The sequence below is a fragment of the Typopeltis vanoorti genome, chromosome 12 (genome assembly GCF_054136105.1).
Source record: "Typopeltis vanoorti isolate ZY-2024b chromosome 12, IOZ_Tvanoo_1.0, whole genome shotgun sequence".
Taxonomy (NCBI): domain Eukaryota; kingdom Metazoa; phylum Arthropoda; class Arachnida; order Uropygi; family Thelyphonidae; genus Typopeltis; species Typopeltis vanoorti.
The window spans coordinates 99,184,719-99,204,057 of NC_143560.1; the positions used below are offsets into that span (position 1 = coordinate 99,184,719).

General features: G+C 35.7%; 1 protein-coding gene across 1 annotated transcript in view; it reads right to left on the reverse strand.

Moving 5' to 3' along the window:
* Positions 1-1,860: 1,860 nt before the first annotated feature.
* The window catches only part of Pop1 (POP1 ribonuclease P/MRP subunit), a 35,205-nt gene continuing 17,726 nt past the window's right edge, over positions 1,861-19,339 (reverse strand). Inside the window, exons 3-6 of the mRNA XM_090402154.1 lie at positions 14,515-15,324; positions 12,556-12,708; positions 10,162-10,233; positions 1,861-3,011 (exon numbers count right to left, since the gene is read on the reverse strand). Coding sequence (XP_090258280.1) covers positions 1,861-3,011; positions 10,162-10,233; positions 12,556-12,708; positions 14,515-15,324 — 2,186 coding nt within the window. The remainder of the gene's footprint in view (positions 3,012-10,161; positions 10,234-12,555; positions 12,709-14,514; positions 15,325-19,339) is intronic.

Consider the following 19,339-nt stretch of genomic DNA (forward strand, 5'->3'; position numbering starts at 1 on the left):
TTGTAATGTTTAACTTACAAATATTGAATAATTACATGTGTAAATATTTTAATTTATTTGTGTGTGTGAGAGAGAAATGATAAAATTTAATAATGGAAAAGCACTTGCATATGGAAAAATTAATCTCATCTCATCATCTTCCTTTTACCCTCTTTTACCTTGCAGTGTCGAGGGTTTATTAATCATTGGACCTCAAACCTTCTCATCTGTATGAATTGACAATGGCTAGGTTTCCTAGCCATTGTCAATTCATACAGATGAGAAGAGATAAACAAATAAGGAAAATACAAGCAAAAGTACAGGAGGATAGCTCCATCTTTAATGATTAGAATTCAAATAAATTAATTTAAATAATTATTAATTCATGAAACAGAGCAACGAGGAGTGTGGCTTAGGATGACTTCACAATATTGCGAAAGTCTAAGACAGTCGTTTTCTTGCTGAGGTGCAGTCTGTGGATATGGGCATCATAACTTTCTTTGTATAATCTTTCGACTAGATAATAACTTTTGTGTAAGACTTTAGTTTTATTCCAATGAATTTTATGTCTCATGGATAAAACGAGAGCCTTTTCATTCATCATAACAGTATATTTGATTAGATCAATCCACAATGATTTCTACAGTCAGTTGTGTTTACTTTTAATGATGATAGTGTTATACTAAAGAAATGTCAGCTATTCGAAGTTATGGCTGAATCAACTAGGGCTATAAAGCTGGTGTAATGCCTGTGAATTGTAAACTGCATGTGTTCTTATGGACAACTTGCATATTTTGCAGAGAGAAAAACCAAGATGAAAAAGGGGTTTCATCAAGAAGGGAAAATCCCTTCCACTTCTGTATGAGACTGGCTAACTCACCTTTAATTGAAAAGTATAACCAAAGGACATTGTTGATAGCCTTAATAAGAGTGGGAAAAAGAGAATGGATGTCAGTTTAATGTGGCAAAATGTAAGATTATGCATTTTGGGGTGAAAAGATTATCAGCAGTATAACACATTGGTGGAACTGTACTCCAGGAAATTGACGAAGCCAGACACTTGGGAGTTAAAGTGTAGTGGGCACATAGCAAAAGTGGCTAAAGCAGCTCATCAGATCAGTTAGTTACTGTAGAATACTTTGTTATTGTTCCTCTTTATCGAGCCTTGATAAGACCCCATCTTGACTACTGCATGCAGATCTGGGTGCCAGGGTTTCTTAGTGATGAGGAGGAGAGGATCCGGAGGTGAGTGACCAAGATGGTAACAGATTGAAGATTTGTGGGTTACAGAAACTGGTTGATAGGCAGAAAAGGGGTGATATGATTGAGACATTCAAATTACTGAGGGGTTTTTACAAGATTAATTCTGTGGAAATTTTTCAGAACAGGTGTGGTAGTGGGCCATCCATGGAAACTGAGTAAGAGTGCAGTTAACAAGTGTTAGAAGTAGGTTTTTTGCTTGGAGAGTGGTGAATAGGTTGCCAGCATCTGTTGTGGGTGCCATGACTGTGAATGAGTTCAAAGCAAAGTATGATAGATACTGTGCAAATACTAAATAGTTCTTGACATCATGTTTAGAGCCTCCCTCGAGGAGTCTAAGGACTCCTTGGAGTTGTCCGTAATAATAATAATACCAATTGAGTAATATTAGCTTTAATAAATTTTTAAAGCTAACAAATTTGTGATTTAATCTGTTGAGTTTATTGCAAGTAAGGTGATGGCAATTATACATATAAGCGTAAAATCTAAAGATCACCATAGATGAGTTTTTCCTGTTAGCAAAATGTATTGAGACATGATACTTTACTTCAACTGAAATAAAAACATAGAACAGTAAACATTATATAATAGTTTATTAGAAAAAACTGCCAAAGATTTGTTTTAAATAGATATTTTTAATCTTGCAAACCTATACTGGAAAGAATTTTGTGGCCGAACTAGAACTACTGGTTCAATTTTATAACTCCAACATAATTTTAACAATTGAGAAAGGGCAAGCAAAGTACAAAATCCTAGTCCTGTGCCTTTTGCATGTAAAAATGAAAATTCACCAACCTGAATATAGCCAATAATTTTTCTGCTACAAGTAGAGATGAGATTGTCCACTTTTGGGCATGATAAAATGGTAACCTGATTATTTTCAAGATTTTCTACAGGTTTACTACTTTCTTCTTTTTCTAATGTTAGTCCCATTTTTCTTTTATCTTTAATTTTATTTTTTTTCTTTTTCTGCTTTGGTGTTCTTGAAAATGTAGAATAACATTTGTGCTTAGGTTCCATTGGACCGCCACTTTTGCTGTCTTGAAGTAAAGTCTCAATGTCTTCCTCAGTGGGTAAACATATCATTGTAAACTCAGAGGGTTTGCCTTTACCAAAATAAGACAGATGAACACAAATTAAAGATCTGTTCATGTTAAGTGAGGATGGAATTTTCAACAGATCCATAGAATCTGGAAGCTGTGATTCATGTGTCTTTTGAATCATTCTGGCTATTGATATATCTTGTTCATTTCTTCTGATGAATTTAATCCTTTTCTCTTGGTTACACATGTCAAAACTGTTTTGTATAAGTCGAAGATGTTTTTGATTTCTTAAAACAAAAAAATCTTGATTTGTAGTGGTTGTTTCTTTACATGGCATAGTAGTATCTTTCAAATTATTGTTTTTAGAAGTGTCCCTATCTTTAATAGCATCCTTTGTAATAGTTTTTTGGATTTCACCTTGCCATTCTGTAACTAAGTTTATCCAAGGGCAGAAAAAAGGTGACACAACACCAAGTTTCTCAAAACTTGGTCGTTTATCTGGTGGATACTTTAGATGCTTTGCCATGAGTTCATTATGCTGAATCTCTGCTGTTTTTCTACCAGCACAAGTATCAGGATAGTTGAATGGAAATAAAGTGATGCCTGCTTCTCTTGATATACTTCTCAGTTCTCTGAGTCCAGATGCTCTTGCTCCACGAAACACAAAAGCAATCCAAAATGCCATACTCCAACCTGCTGGGACTATTAAATCCCATCCACTTCCATATCCTGAAAACAAACATAAAGAAATGAAAACTTTTACATATAATTTATGTTGTAAGATATCAATTCAAATAATATCACAAGATTTAAACTTCAATTAAAGAATTTATATTCCCACTGAAATCCAATGCAAACTAGTATTGGATGCATATATATCAATATACTTATATACATCAATATAGGTATATTGATGTATATAGGTACACAACACACACACATGGGTGGTCTGAAAAGTTCTGGCCTAACAATGAAAAAACGAATTTATAATTTCAAAATTGTTTTTATTTTTCAAGATAATTTCCCTTAAGACTAACACATTTATTCCAGTGATCCTCCAGTGCCATTATCCTGTCCTTGTAGGTTCTCAGTAAGATCTGCATAATAAATCTCCACAGCTGCAATCAGCGGCGCACTCAGGATTTAACCTTGGAGGGGGCCGAGCACTCAAGATTTAATCTTTTTTTTTGGGGGGGGGGGGTTGAGTAGACAACTTGAGAATACACACTACGCATTGCATACGACCTATGACTGAGCATCTGCAATGATCACTAATTCATAAGTAGTATAGAAATAGAAGACACGATGCAACATAAGTAAAAAAAAATTAATTTTAATTAGGAAAAGATTTTTGGAAAATTTTCTAGTGTGTTTTTCCGTTTTCTTTTGGAGGGGGCCAGGGCCCCTTGGCCTCCTCCCTGGGTGCGCCACTGGCTGCAATCATCTCTTGATTCAAAGAAAGACGCTGACCAGCGAAGAAGAGTTTTAATTTTGGGAAGAGACAGAAGTCAGAGGGAGCCAAATCTGGGGAATAGGGTGGATGTTCCAACAATTCATAGTGCAGATCCCTTAATTTTCCCACTGCCAAAATACCTTTGAGGGCAGGTGCATTCTCCTGATGAAATATAATTTTTTCTTCTTCTGCAAACCGGTCTTTTCTCAGAGGAAGATCAAGATATAGGTGGTTTGATACGGTACAAAGTGCCTTAGACGATAGAAATATAAGATCTGATAATGATGGAGTCTTGACAAGTAACAGACTGATTTGGAGGAAAATTGTAGATAGGAAGTTGGTAATGATGTAATTTTTTTTCATGTAGTACTATCATATCCTGTACACCCCTTGAGGGTACATGGCAGGAATTTGATGATGATGATGATGATAAAAAAGAAAAAGAGCGATTTGAAAACCGCAACGGATGTTGAAAGGGGCGAAAGTGAGGTGAGAGTGGCAGAAGGAAATGAAATTGAGAAAACGAATGAAACTAAAAATAGCGTGACGCAGAAATCGAAAAAATGCATGATAGCGAAAAAAGAATGAATGATAGCGGAAGTTCGACGCATGTTGGACTGAAAGAACAGAAACAAAGAAAGATGAATGAGTGTGAAAATGGGAAGGATGATAGCGAAAGTTGAACGCATGTTGGACTAAAAGTACGGAAACAAAGAAGGATGAATGAGAGTGAAAGTGAGAAAGATTGAATGATAGAGAGAATGTGTCGCGAGATTTGGAAGTTGAATTAGATTGGATGTGGCAAGAAATGAAATGGATGTGAAATGGAATTAAGAAAATTCAGTTAAAAACTATTAAAATAAATAATGATGGAATGAAAGATGAGTGAGTGGCGTTGTATGGCGACTCCATTATTAAAGGTGTGCTGGAGGATAGAATGCACAAGGTATGTTTTCCAGGCACTAAAATGAGTAGAGTGAATGAGGCAGGAGCGAGCAAAAGAGTTAATAATATTAATAAGTACGAATGATTTGAGAGAGGACAAAGAGTGTGCCAGAATGGATATCAGGAAGGGTAGTTAGCGTGTTGCCAAGGTATGACAGTGGTGAAATGAGGTGGAGAGCAAGGATTATGAATGATATGCTAGCTGAAATGTGTGAGGAAACAGGAGTACAGTTTGTTAATGTGTGGAATGAGTTTGAGGGACGAAGTGAGCTGTATGGGAGCGATGGACTGCATTTGAGTGGTTATGGTGTGAGTTGCTTGGAGAGACTGCTGCTGGAAGGTAGAGAAGTGAATAGAGAGAATGAATCAGATCGAGTGGGAAGTGATGTGGAAGAGTGGGAGAGTAAGACAGGAGAGATTGAAGAGGTGGTTATGAATGGGGAAGTGAGTGGTATGAGTATAGAATGGGTGTGCAAGAGAAATGGGGAGGCTCAGGGTGGACAGGGGTACACAGCATGAGAAAGGTGGATGCTCCAAGAGGAGGTGAGCATGTGTAGGCAGGAAAGGAATGGGATGACCAGGGATCAAGAGGAAACAGTTGGAATTGAAAAGGGTTTTAAAATGAAGAAGCAGAAAGGGAAATGGCCCCAGTCGAGCATGGAGAGATCACATCGAGGGAGTGGTAGTATCAGTGGAACTAGCTGTAGATCCAGAAATGAGCTGTTGTGTTTGTATACAAATACTAGAAGTATAAGAAACAAGGCAGATGAAATCGTTGCACTAATTGCGTCTGTTCACCCAAAGATTGTCAGAATAAGTGAGACATGGTTGGAAGAGGATGACATCCTGGCAGGAATAGAGATGGAAGGGTATGATGTGTTTCGTGAGGACAGAGGGGGTAAAAAGGGAGGGGGAGTGCTATTGATGATAGAGAAAGAGTTATGTCCATATAAAGTGGAGATGCAAGAGGGAAATAGTGCTAGTGGTTTTGAGGCAGTATGGTGTGAGATAGATGTGAATGGAATCAAATACAGAGAAAAAGGGCATTGTGAAGGCAGCATAAGAGAAGTGGAAATAACCAATTCCACGAGGTCTACAAAGACCAAGCAAGGAGGGTGACTTGGTTAGTGAGGGTAGCTAAAGAGAGGTATGAACAGCAGTTGGCTAATGAAGCCAAAAAGAATCCTAAGGAGTTCTTTTGATATGTAGCCAGCAAAAGAAAAAATAATTATGGAAGGATGACATTGATTGGAGAAAATGGTATAAAGACAGCTTATGCAGAATGTGTGGTGGAGATACTTAATGAGCAGTTCATAAAGATCTTTCAATCTTGTGAATGTGACTTCATGATGGGGAGGAGAGACTGACTGTTGGTGAGCAAGAGGTGTATGGGGAGTTGAGTAAACTAGATGTTAATAAGGCTGTGGGACTTGATAATATATCACCATGTATTCTGAAAGAATGTGCCAGGGAGTTGACATCTGCCTTGACGTATTTTTTTAATATGAGTCTTGCACTCGGTCAAGTTCCTAAGGAGTGGAAGGAGGGCAAGATTGTGCCACTTCATAAAAGAGGTGATCGAACTCAAGCATCAAACTATAGGCCTAATTGTGTGTCAGGTGTTATGGTTAAGTTGTTGGAGAAGCTTGCGAGAACTACGATCCAGAGTTGGGTTGATAACAATGGTATTATCTTTGATGGACAGCATGGATTTACTAAAGGGAGGTCATGTTTTAGTAATCTACTTACTTATTACAATAAGTGACTGCTTCTTTGGACAGAGGAAAAGGATACACAGTAATATACATGGATTTTGCAAAGGCTTTTGATAGAGTACCTCATGATAGGTTGACAGTCAAACTAGAGCAGATGGGATTGGATATTAGATTGGTGCATTGGATTGGAGACTGGCTATCTGATAGGTATCAACAAGTTGTGTATGGGGGAGCGATATCCAGGAAAAGGAAAGTCACTAGTGGAGTGCCTCAGGGGTCTGTTTTAGGTCCATTGCTGTTTAACTTGTATATTAATGATATAGGTGAAGATTTGGATGGAGATATTCAGTTGTTTGCAGATGATGCAAAGTTGGGACGAACCATGAAGTGCAGTGAAGATGTTGTGGTCTTACAGGAAGACTTGAATAGATTGAGTGATTGGACACGGAAGTGGGGATGTGAGTTCAATGTTGCAAAATGTAAGGTTTTAAAATTTGGGAAACAAAGATGGGATGCAGAATTTATGCTTGGTGAGAATATATTGTTGGAGGTAGAGGAAATAAGAGATCTGGGGGTGATAAGGATCTAAAATTTAGGGGACACATCGCCAAAATGGTGAAGACAACACAAAGGCTTCTGGAAATGATGCAGAGGACACTGACGTGTAGAAGTAGGAAGATTCTTGTTCCGTTGTATAAGGCTTTGATTAGGCCACATATGGACTATTGTGCGTAGATTTGGTTACCGGGTTTTCAGAAGGATGAAGAGATGTTGGAAAGGGTCCAAAGGAGACTGACTAAGGTAGTTTCTGACCTCTGGAATGTCGAGTATGAGAAAGATGGAGAAGACGTAATTTGCAGAGTCTGGTGGACAGGAGGAAGAGGGGAGATATGATAGAGACCTACAAGTTGGTAAGGGATTGTTATAGGATCAATGTTGGAGAAGTTTTACAGAGAATAGTGGGAGATCAGGGGAGAACCAGAGGTCATCCCTGGAAACTGTATAAAGAGGGCATGAATAGGGGAGTGAGAGGCAGGTTTTTTTCGTGCAGAGTTGTGAATGATTGGAATGCCTTGCCTGAGAATGTGGTGTCTGCAAAGAGTTTGAATGTGTTTAAAACACGGTATGATGAGCTGTGTGTATGATAAAAGGACCTCCTAGATGAGTCTTTGACTCCATGAGGTCTTGGGGATGGTAGTAGTAGTAATAATAATAATAATAGTTAATACCTATAGCTAAGTTATTGTAGATATTGTAATATCTTTACACTCATTTAAACTACATGAGTATATAGGAAACTTTATATAAGAAGTGAAGGCCATTTAGTTTTAAGCAAGATAAAAATCCATATATAAATTAAAAGAAAAATATGTACAAAAGTTTAAACAATAAAGTTGAGCAGCACTCAAATATACATACAAATATTACTGGAAAAAAAAAATGAAATTAAGAAGCAAACCTTGGAGACTTGGTGGAAAACAGTGAAGAAAATGCTGACCGATTATGCTAGAGAGCCATACAGTGAATTTGTTTGCAAGAATGGAAAAATCAGAACTAAATGGTAGACTCAGAGAATGTGGTAGTCCTGGAAGACAAGAAATCATACCAAAAGTTCCCATCAAGTTGTTCAGATGGTGCCCTGAGTGAATACAAAGAAAAATGTAAGAAAGCTATGCTAAGTGTAAAAGTAACAAAAGAAAAGTCAAGGGAAGAATTTGATAAGAGTTCAGAAGAATAAATATCATTTAGGTGACATTGTTTTGGAAACTATTGAAAAAATTTAGAGGAAAGAAACTGAATATAAAGATATTTTGAATGCCTAAAGTAATTACACTGATCTCTCACTTATCCATCAAATAACGGACCCCTGAATGGATTAATGTGTCAACCAACTTCTGGCATGATACCATGTAACTGTACCTCAGTTGAACTAATTCATTATCTGACTAGCAAATCGATTTCCTGCTAAAGGTGGATAACTGAGAGACAGACTTTGAAAGACTGTTACATAATATAAGCAGTGATGAAAATATTCAAAAACAATGAAGTTAGGAATACATTTCAGTACTTATATTTATAGTGAAGTTAGGATTACATTTCAGCTGCCTTTCCATGCAATCAGATACCTGAAGGAGGTGTAAAAGTATTACAGTGGCTACATTGCATAATTCAGAAGGCTGAATAACAGATAATTGTGATAGAGCTCTCATAGTGCCCATCAATCCAAAAAAAAAAAGGAAAATAAAACAATGTGAGAATTACAAAGGAATTTGAGTTTGTCTATAATTTAAATTCCAAGTGTTCCAGGTAAGCATACTCGAAGAAGGATAAGCCAGATTCAAGCCAGTTGTAAATTGCAAGATACAACCTACAACCTATATTTAAGCTGCAAATCAGCATCCAGAACTAGTCTTCAGGAATCTTTTACTAAATCGAGTCTTTTGACTCCATGGAGGCCTGAATAATAATAAAAATTGAATGATAGCTATAATAAATTTGGCATAAAAATCAGGCAATAACAACGACCAAAACAGTAAAAACAGGCAGGAATATGAAATATCTTATATCCATCCTAAAGGAGAACTTATAAAATAACTGAAATATTTCAACTATTTAAGCACAGTTTTACAGTAAAGATTAAAAATGTAATATGGAAACAGACAACAGAATAAGCAAAACTGTATGGTTGAAGTCAACTGAATACTTTTATATGAAAGAAGAAAGAAATTAGCTAAAATACTACACTAGTAGTAAATAAGAGTACTGAAAGAGATTTTAACTTAGGGATCTGAAAGTTAGGTTAGAAACAAAATCAAAGATTAGATGTGAGTTCTGAGAAAAATCAGCAAAGCGAACAGATGGTATCATACCAATAATCAAGCTGTTAGAAAGGAACTCAACAACACTGACATTCAAGAATGGATGGATGGAGTTAATCTAAGTTGGTACTGATCATTTAAACAGAATGGAGAAGCATGCAAATATTTGATGCCAAGGGTAGAGAAAAAAGACCCAAAGGATGACCAAGATTGCTGTGAATTGATGCTGTTAGCAGGTCCTTAAAAATAATAGATTAATTTGGAAAACTATCAGTAGGAAGTAAGGCTTAATATCAACTTAATCATATAGCAATGTCATAGTACTCTGTATACATATTCCTTGAGAGTATACATCAGGAATTTGATGATGTTTCTTGCTGTATGCAACAGTGGAGTCCTGATTTTCTGTGTCTGTGTGTGTGTGTGTGTGTGTGTGTGGTGGGGGGGCAGACAACTTTTGCTGATCTTGAAATTATTTTTTCACTAATTTCATTTTTGAATGTGATTAATTATCTGTGCTACAATACAGTAACTTTGCTCATTCAATCAACAGTCTTCTAACAACCATTAAAGATCTAATTAAACAAACACTGAATCAAAATTAGAGAACTTTACAATCCAATCAAATTTCATAGCTAGTAGCGATGATGTCAATTGGTCTGCAAGGGCACTATCCTATCTAGGATGCTGAAAAGCTAGCTATTCAGCTGGTCTCATATGATGGATTTTCTTCATGGAAGCTCAGATTTTCATTCTTCAAATGAAGCAAACTGGCCAAAGAACACAATGCACACATTTAACAGGCATAGTAGATTAAGAAGATAATATGAATTATCATATTGCAATGTTAATTAGATTTCCATGAAGCAAAGATACTTCATTGACAGGATATTAAAGCCTGATGCACTAAGAAGGTAAGATTAGATAAATCAATTTTAACAGCTTACCATGGCTTCCAGGCTGCTGTATGACAAGAACAGGTATCCTTGATTCATCATCTCCAAGGCTAAGCTCACTTCCTGCAATTAAAAACAAAATAGAGTCAAGAACACAAATACATTAAATAGGTTTACTGAAAGTAAGCAATGCAAAAATAGCAGTGCATCATCACCATAGAAATCACTGGAAAATTTGAATCTGCCTATAAGCAATAAATAGATATATAATATCCATGTAACACAATGTATTATATAATGTCGAAAACATGGTCTGCAAGACTTTGGATACAACCCACAGGATCTTCTGGAGAAAAACCACCATACTCCACCATAATAAATTCAAAAAAGAAAGACTTGTTTTTACAATCTCTGGCAGCAATCAGAAATCAGCCGAATTTAAACAAATACAGTTGCATAAAACTTCCCAAAAACAAAGATTCCATGTTACATCCTAGGCCACCTACAAATGCCCATAGAGGGGGTTGCCACCTAGATAGGACTTTAGGATCGCCCATATGTTTCACTTAGTATTGTATTGTATTGGAGTATGTTGTTACAAAAGTTATTTCTAATCCCTGAAGATGTCTCAGTGACTGAGATGAAATATTGGAAGCATTAAAATTAGTTTTAATCCTTTCCCAGTGCTGATAGTATTCCACTAAACCTCCAACATGATGTCCTCACAGCACTTAAGCCTCAACACACAGATACATAATAACATGTTTGCATTCTAGACATTGCAATATTTTTGTATTAGAGTCAACCTTGTTTGAATTTAATACAAGATCAGATCTCAGCATCCTAGGCCACTTTAGGGTCACCCATGTGTTTCACCCCAAGTTTTTTTTTTTTTTATTTATGTGACACCTCCAGGGAGTCCAAAGACTCATCAAGAGAAGACACCAACTCTACATCTCCACCACTCAATCCACCAACTACAACAAACTGCAACTACACTAACGCCATCTACTGCCTGCCGCCACCAACATTATTTCCACAGACAATCACAACATCCATGCCCATGGCAGGATTCGAACCTGCAGCCATTTGGCTGGAGAGCGGATGCACTAACCGCTCAGCCAACCAGGCCGGCATTTTATTTGATAATTTCAAATATAATGCCGGCCTGGTTTGTTGGCATTATATTTGATATTATTTTCTTACTGTTTTTCTGTACTACTATCTGTACCAATCATCTCTCTCTCTCTCTGAAAACATTCACTGTAGCTTATTAGCTCATTCCCATACTCACCACAAAACAAGAGAAGAACCTGGATCTCACATACTTCCTAACCCAATCCTTACCCAGTTACCAGGATTTTCCCTCAAGTTCAAACTTGCTACATAAAAGTTCTCAAATTGGACACACTGTGGACAAAGTAAACTGAAACATCTTCAGAACAAAAGGCTAAATTTCTGTGAAAAGGAGTGCTTCATCTGACTGATTCAAAAATTTACAGTCCAGTATCTCATTCTTGAAGACTGAAAGTAATCAACCTGTGACATTCTGTATGAGAAAGAGAGTACAGTGTCATCTTTAATACCCACGAGTTCTCAGGATAAAAAATTTTTTCTGAATAATAATAATAAAGAAAATCACTTATATTTATTCTTTTATATTAAATAATATTTATTATTTTGCTTGAAAGCATAAGTTCTTTAAACTGGTATAAAGAACAGAATTATTTATTATGATACACAATATCATAAAGAAAATTCCGAAAACTTTAAAGTCACTTCTGTATGTTATTACTCGTGCACTTTTGAAGCTAGCCATATTCAACATATTGTATTTTATTAATATTAATATGTAATCATAAAAACTATGGATACTTAGTTTTTTGCTTAATTATTAAATTCAGAAATTCCATTTTAACACTTCATTTCAATTGTTCTCATAAATTAACTATCAAATGTGAAACAGATTTTACTATACATGTCAGTATGGTAAACTGAGTTCAGCAACTTCACTTCTTTCATTAGGATGAGAATATCTTCCATAATTATTTTATATGTTTTAACAAAGTTTACAAAATCTAAAGTGAGGATTTTAAATAATGGAACCATATCTAGTTTTCATATTCCATAAAAGAGTAAGTGCCTTTTTTACCTGGATGCACCTAATTTTTACTGTAAATTTAACTTTAATTTTTTTTTTAAAGTTGCTATTCAATGGGTAATCCAACCATTATTCTAGCAAGATCTTTTTTATATTGAAAGTATTTTTTTTTTATTTTCCTAAAAGCAGACATTTTTAAAATTACATAATACAGTATAGCCTGTGGGCAATTTAAGGCTGCATGTAAAGAAGTTTATGCAGCTCACAGCTGATAAAATATTGCATATGTCTAGAGTACATAGTTATAATAAATTTTTATCATAACAAAATGCTTTGAGACTTGCCTGGTAGAAGAAAGTTTGACCTCATCTTATTAAGAATGCTTTCAGACACTTTAGTTGAAGTCACTTCATCTCTTATTTTTAAATCCCATAATGCTGAAGAAGAGAGAGCTGATGGAATGTACTCAGTTAAAACTGGAGTTACCTGTCCCATTGCTAGAAACAAAAAAAAAAAAAAAAACAATACATACATCATACACAAATTATAAAACAGAGGCAGGCGAAAAAATACAAAGCAGAATGTTACACCAAATAATGTTTTACAGTGTAACTTTACATGAATACCATAAGAAACTGTGCTAATGTAAATTATTACCTTAGTAGAGATCATGTCTAACACATTACATCATTTCATAATTCTTATCTCATTCTCAATGAAAAGCCAGAGTATCTGTAAGAAAAAATCTTCCCACATATGAGACTGCTAACCCATTTTCAGTAAAGAACTCTTTATAAGCTCTTTACCTCTTAAACAGGATTTGAATCCAGATCTTTCTGACCAAAGGTCATTGTCAATACCAACTAAACTGCAGAGAGACATCTGACAAATAAACATTCTTATAGTGTCACATCAAGAAACTAGACCTAACAGAGAACAATGAATATTTTTTAATGTACCACATATAAAAAAATTTTCCTCATGCAAGTACGTTATTATGAAATGAAACAAACTCTATATATGAACACTTAATCAGATAAATAAGGAAAAATAAAGTTAATTAGAAATAAACTGGGTTTTAAAATGCAAAAATTAAAACAAAAAAAAATTCTTTAAATAAAACTTAATCTTTGGGAGCATTCTATTAACACAACAACATTTCTGGCACGATTCTCAAAACTAGGAAATTGTTGCCTGCAACACAAATTTAAAAAGGCTAGCGTTCTGGAAACCACATATCTTAGTTTAAAATGCCTGTTAAAGCATGTTCATGAAAACATGAGTACCATATACACTGCCTGGAAAGAAGTCAACAGACACCCCTCCCTCCCCGGCAAGTTGCATCATGCCATGTAATGAGTCATGTGTTTGTAACTGGTATGAACTGCAGCAATATGATGCTCCCAAGTCAGTGCAACTATGTCTATGATACTGACTCTCATACCTTCCAATATGAAGCAATAACTGTAAATATATTATTTGAATAGAATAATAGTGCACCATTACATGGCCAGCAGAGCACCCCAACCTGAAGAAGTCAAACAATACAGAATTAGGGTACATTAACGGAACTTACAAATGCTTTAAAGTTTGTGCTATTGTGTTCCCAGAAATTAAGTCTTCCATGATGCAATAAAGTAGCTATAAGCTCAAAGGCATGACCAACATTAACTTTTATACATGTCTGATGACTTTTGATAGGAAGAAGGGCTCAGCAAAGATGCTCATCCACTCACCTGTGGCGAGTATATTTTGCCCGCTGGCAAAATATACTCGCCACATCTGCATACTGGACAAATTGGAATATTTTTTAATTAATAAAAATAACTCTAAAATATTTTATTTAAAATAAAGAGCCAAGAGGCTTCGATTCGGCGACATAAAAATTATTTAATTTAAATAACTCGAAAATATCTTTTTAACTTTAAAAAACCACAGATGCAGCACCATTGATCAGTTTATGAAACTCATGTTGACATGTCATTAATAAAAATGGGTGGGAACATTTATTTTTTGCATGGCAAGTAGGATTTTGCATAATTTGTTGAGACTTGGTAGGAAGTGTACATTCATGTCACATCATTGACTGTGGAATAACTAGATATGGTATGGAATGCTTTTTTGAAAGCAAAAAGTGATTAGAGAAAAGGGAACAAAGAAGAGAAGGAAACTGCTGAAGTTGGTTATATGACATGTAAAACTATGAATCTAGAAGACAGAAAAATTTTATACCTTAATTATATTTAACTAAAAGTAGAAAATAATATATATATATATATTTTATAATCTGGAAATTTACTTACCAGATGGATCATTTAGAACTTTTCTTCTCTTTTTTGGAAGTAGTAATCTTGGATCTCTTACTGTTAACCCACAGACTAATCCAGGAGGTAACTGTGCAGGAGAACACACACCTTTAAAATCTTGCCACAGCTTCTTTTGCTGTTCATGGATTTCTCTATTACATTGGCTGCTGTAATATTCATGCCACCACTTTGCCTTTTGTTTAATTTTGCAGGAAAGAGTTTCTTCTTCACTGTTTGTAGAAATATTGGGAACTAAAGGCTGTACATTTATGTCAGCAACAGAAAGAGCATCAGTAATAACTGCTTCAGCTACGGGTCCTGTTAGCCTATGACGTATTAGAGCATCTTTCAAGAGCACCATAGTAACACTAGGACTGCTGTAAGCCACAACAGGTTTGAAATCATTCTTCTTGATAAAATCTTGTTCTGAATTGTCATTACTGTCTTTCTTTGAGTGCTGGCTTTTCTTTTCTTTTCTTTGGTTTTCACTTGGTTTGCTACTAGTGTCAGCTGCTTCTGTACATTGCAGGGATTCATATGACCCTTGTGATAATGAAAGGTCAAACAAAGATATGAGCTCTTCAGTAAGCTCCTGATAACACGAAGGATGCACCCAAATCCATAACTGCCTTAACTCACCAGTTCCTGCTTCTTCTGTGTCACATGTCATTTCAACAGTGGAGACAGGTGGTCTCCAAAGGAATGAGACAGGTCCAATAGGATGATAAGGGTATGATTTACGATGATATAGCATCACTCGACCCTCTCTGGTCCCCTTTAGACAGAAGTTTGCTCCAAACGTTAGCCCTAATTTTCAAATAAAAGAAAACATTTTTTTGTGGTTTTCTAGATTTCTTTAGAACTTTATTATACATTATTATAAATTCTCCTATATATGCTGCATTACTACTGTTCTAAAATTTTTGAATTCAGGATGGTATAATAAGTACTGACAGCTAATGTAAAATAAATTTTGGATTCTCCCTGTATAATTTTTCTAACATCTTGTAATGTTAAAAAAAAAATTATCCATTTTTCAAATGTTTTCATTGGTTATATTTGGTGGAAATCAGAATATGATGATCAATCAGGACAAGTCAGGCAATAGTAAGATCTCATTAGGATTTGCTCTGGAAGCCTATTCCTTCTAAATCTTAAAATGGTAGATATTTTCATCACTGATTTATTTAAGTAGTAATCGGGATTTGGTGAAGACAAGTTAATTGTTGCATGGCAGGCCATTGAACCTAACATGAAAAAGGAAGAAGGGATGTGATATATATCGTTGATATACAGAAGAATCCAGTTAACTGGGGCAGCCGTTTATCTGGGACAAATTTTAAAGCAGATAACCAAATTGAGAAAATTGCCCGAGTTTTTTTTTTTTTTTGCTTATTTGAGACAGCAAGCCATTTATTTGGGAAAGGAGATTGCGGCATTCAAGATTATTCCTATGAAGTAATTGTTTGTAAATGATCCGTTCTAAGGATTATTGGCACAAGGAGGGCAAATGTCATGGTGCCAAACTACAACAAGTAAATTGACTCATCAGCTTTGTTCTACATTTCAATGTGTTTTAGGTGACACATTTGGATGACCCATCATTCCTCTTGTTGAATGGGGGGGGGAGGTACAATTTCTAACTAGCATCAGTTAATCATTTATGAGCACTTGTCATCTTTCATGTTGAGATAATGCCTAATCAAAAAGGTGTAGAGATTTGTTTTTAATTTTAATTTTATAAAATTTTGGACCAAGATATGACATAAAGATTTGTCACTAGCTGAAAAAATCGTCTTATTAGATCAAATAAAAGGCCATTCTCCCAATACCAATCATCATCATCTGGAGTACTGAAATCTACGATTGCACACTTGATTGCACAAAAGCAAGATAAAGTGCAAGAAAAATGAATGCTGCATGGAAAACAGGGAACATCCCAAAAATGAATGAATGAAGATAATGATTCTGATGTTGAAAATGCCCTAAATCAGTGGTTCTCTATTTTAACTGGACAAAGAATGAGCATTAGTGGCCCAATGTTAAAAAAGAAGTCAGAGGAGCTAGCTAAGAAGCTGGGTTATGATGATTTTAAATAAGGTTACATTGAAGGACTTTAACACAACAGGTCATTGTCTCTGTTGATGTAGATGATGAGGGAAATTTAAATATGTGCATGCTTTGCTATTATAATTAATTTGAATAAATGATTTGTTGCTCAGCGAAATTAGTTTGCCTTTTTATATCTTTTTAGTTATTAACATGAAACTCTGCATAATTGGAGCAGCTATTTAATTGGGCCAAAATGTTCTAGTCTTAATGTGTCCCAATTAACCAGAATCTATTGTACATACAAATCACAGATATTTCTCCAGTGCAAAATCACCACTTTGCTTGTGAGAGACTCAGAGTGGCATAAAAAATAAAATAAGTTGAGCAGGATTCCGGGAATCTATTGACACAATCATGTTTGTAAACCATTAACCTTTAATGGGTAGGATAGTAATTAAAAAAAAAAAGGATTCTAAAATCTCCATGCACGAGGATCTCAATTCATTAAAATTATGTACAAAATTAACAATAATATGGTTTAATGTATAAAGTTCTTTTGTTAATTTTTTTTTTTACTCTGCTACTATACTGCATGTCTTTTATTCATGTGGAGATAAAGCACAGCAATATATATGACATAAAACACTTGTAACCTTGTTATTGTACACAAGTAAATCAGTAAAACATAATCTCCCTTTAACAATCCCATGCTGACAAGCACAGAGAATACTGCTGTTATCCACCCATTTCTGTATCCTAGTTCTCACCAATCTCTCCAGATATACAGATTGGCCTAGAATTTGTAGCCACAGCCTTAGCAGTGGAACAATTTTACCATCTTTCCACTCTCTTGGAACTTGTGTTATTGTAAGACTTATTGAACATGCTTGCCAATGCTACTGCCAATTTCCTGAAATTCTCTTAAGACATGTGATGATATATCATCAAATCTTCTTGCCTTATTAACATCAAGCTTGCTTATTCCTCAAATACTTTCTGCTCACTCACAATTAAGCCATTTTCTCTTTGTCCTCTACACTTGAGTTTTACATGATTTCACCTTGATGAGGATGAAACACTCTTATAAACTGATTAATGAATACCTCAATGTCTTCTACCATTTCAATCCATTAACATCATTTTACCATAATCATTCTTCCTTCTACTTGCTACATATCTGAAAAATGCCTCCGTAGCGCAATTGAAAGAATGATGGTACGTTGCACCCTTTGATTGGAAAAGGCCTAAGTTCGATTCTTGTCATGATGGGAGGAATCTTTATATGGACGTTTTCAATCGAAGGTGAGTTAGCCGATCTCATACGGAGGTAGCAGGGTTTTTTCTCCCGGAAACTTGGGTTTTTCATCCCGCATACAGACAAATCGGCCCTTCAGAACACACGCAATTTACAGACAAAAAAGTACTAGCTGTGGTGGTAGCCAGTAGATGGTGCTGATGTTGATGATTGGTAGTAGAGGTTCAGTATAGTGGGAGACGGATAGTTGTACAGTGGGTGTCCTGCCGCAATGAGTCTTCGGACTCATCACGGCAGGACACCCATTTGTGTCACGAGTGGAGGTGTCAAGAATAATAATAATATCTGAAAAACTCTCTAAGGTTGTTCTTTGCCTGATTTGCTAATTTCTGCTCATACTGTAGTTTTGCTGTTCTTATAAACTTAGGCACTTTCCTAGCCTACTCTTTATACTACTCATGCAATTGATTGCTATTTTATGTTATTTTAAAAATCTTCTCACTTAAATGCAGTGAGAAGACCTTGTTCCTATGACTGACAACCCACTTGTTGTCAGTCATAGGAACAAGGTCTCATATTATGGACAGAATAGATCTTGCTCAACAGACTGAAAAGGAGTTTGAGGCAGCTCCTCATTTCATTAGTGCTACCATCTCCCTCCATGGTGCAATGAGAGTTACAAAGACTTGACTTCTATAGGCATTATTTTGGCAGGCATTAAGATCTTGTTGCTTAGAGCTTTGCAGGGCACACTGGTGGCTTGGCATTGTCACCAACAAATGACTTCTAGAATACCTCATACTGATGTGGGATAGATCTTGATGTATTTTGGCTTCGCCTTTCTGGCTTTTGCTCTAGTAGACCATAGTATGTAGTCTACTACCGGAAGCAAAGGAATGTCAGAATGAGGAAACAAATGATAGACTGACAGTGTAATTTCTAGGATGCAAGACTTGAAAAATTAGTTGATCAGAATGAGAAGTGAAATGAAATATATGTGTTGTGAGATGAGAAGGTTGGTGGATAAGAATGGACGACTACAAAAGGTTAGGATGAAGGAAAACAGAGAAAAGAATTAACAAATAAAAGCAGAGAAAAGAAATGACAAATGACTCGAGCATAGCAGTGTATGGGAATTCCATATTAGAGGTGTGGTAAATGAGGGATTTCATAAGATGTGTTTTCCAGGAGGGAGAATTAGAATAATCAATGCATTAGATAAGAGAAGCAGACGAGCAAACTAGTGATGGTTGTTGGAACAAATGACTTGGTTGGACATAAAGAGCACGTAAGAATGGATATCAGGAGGTTGTTGAGAAGAGTGAAAGATAACAGTGTGATTGGAAGGGTGGTCAATGTGTTGCCTATGTATATATGATAATGGTGGATTGAGACAAAGAGCAGGAATCATGAAAGGTATGTTGGCAGAGCTGTGTAAGGAGAAGAGGGGAATGGAGTTGTGAATGTATGGGATGCATTTGAAGGAAAGATAGAAGTGTACAAAAGTGATAGGTT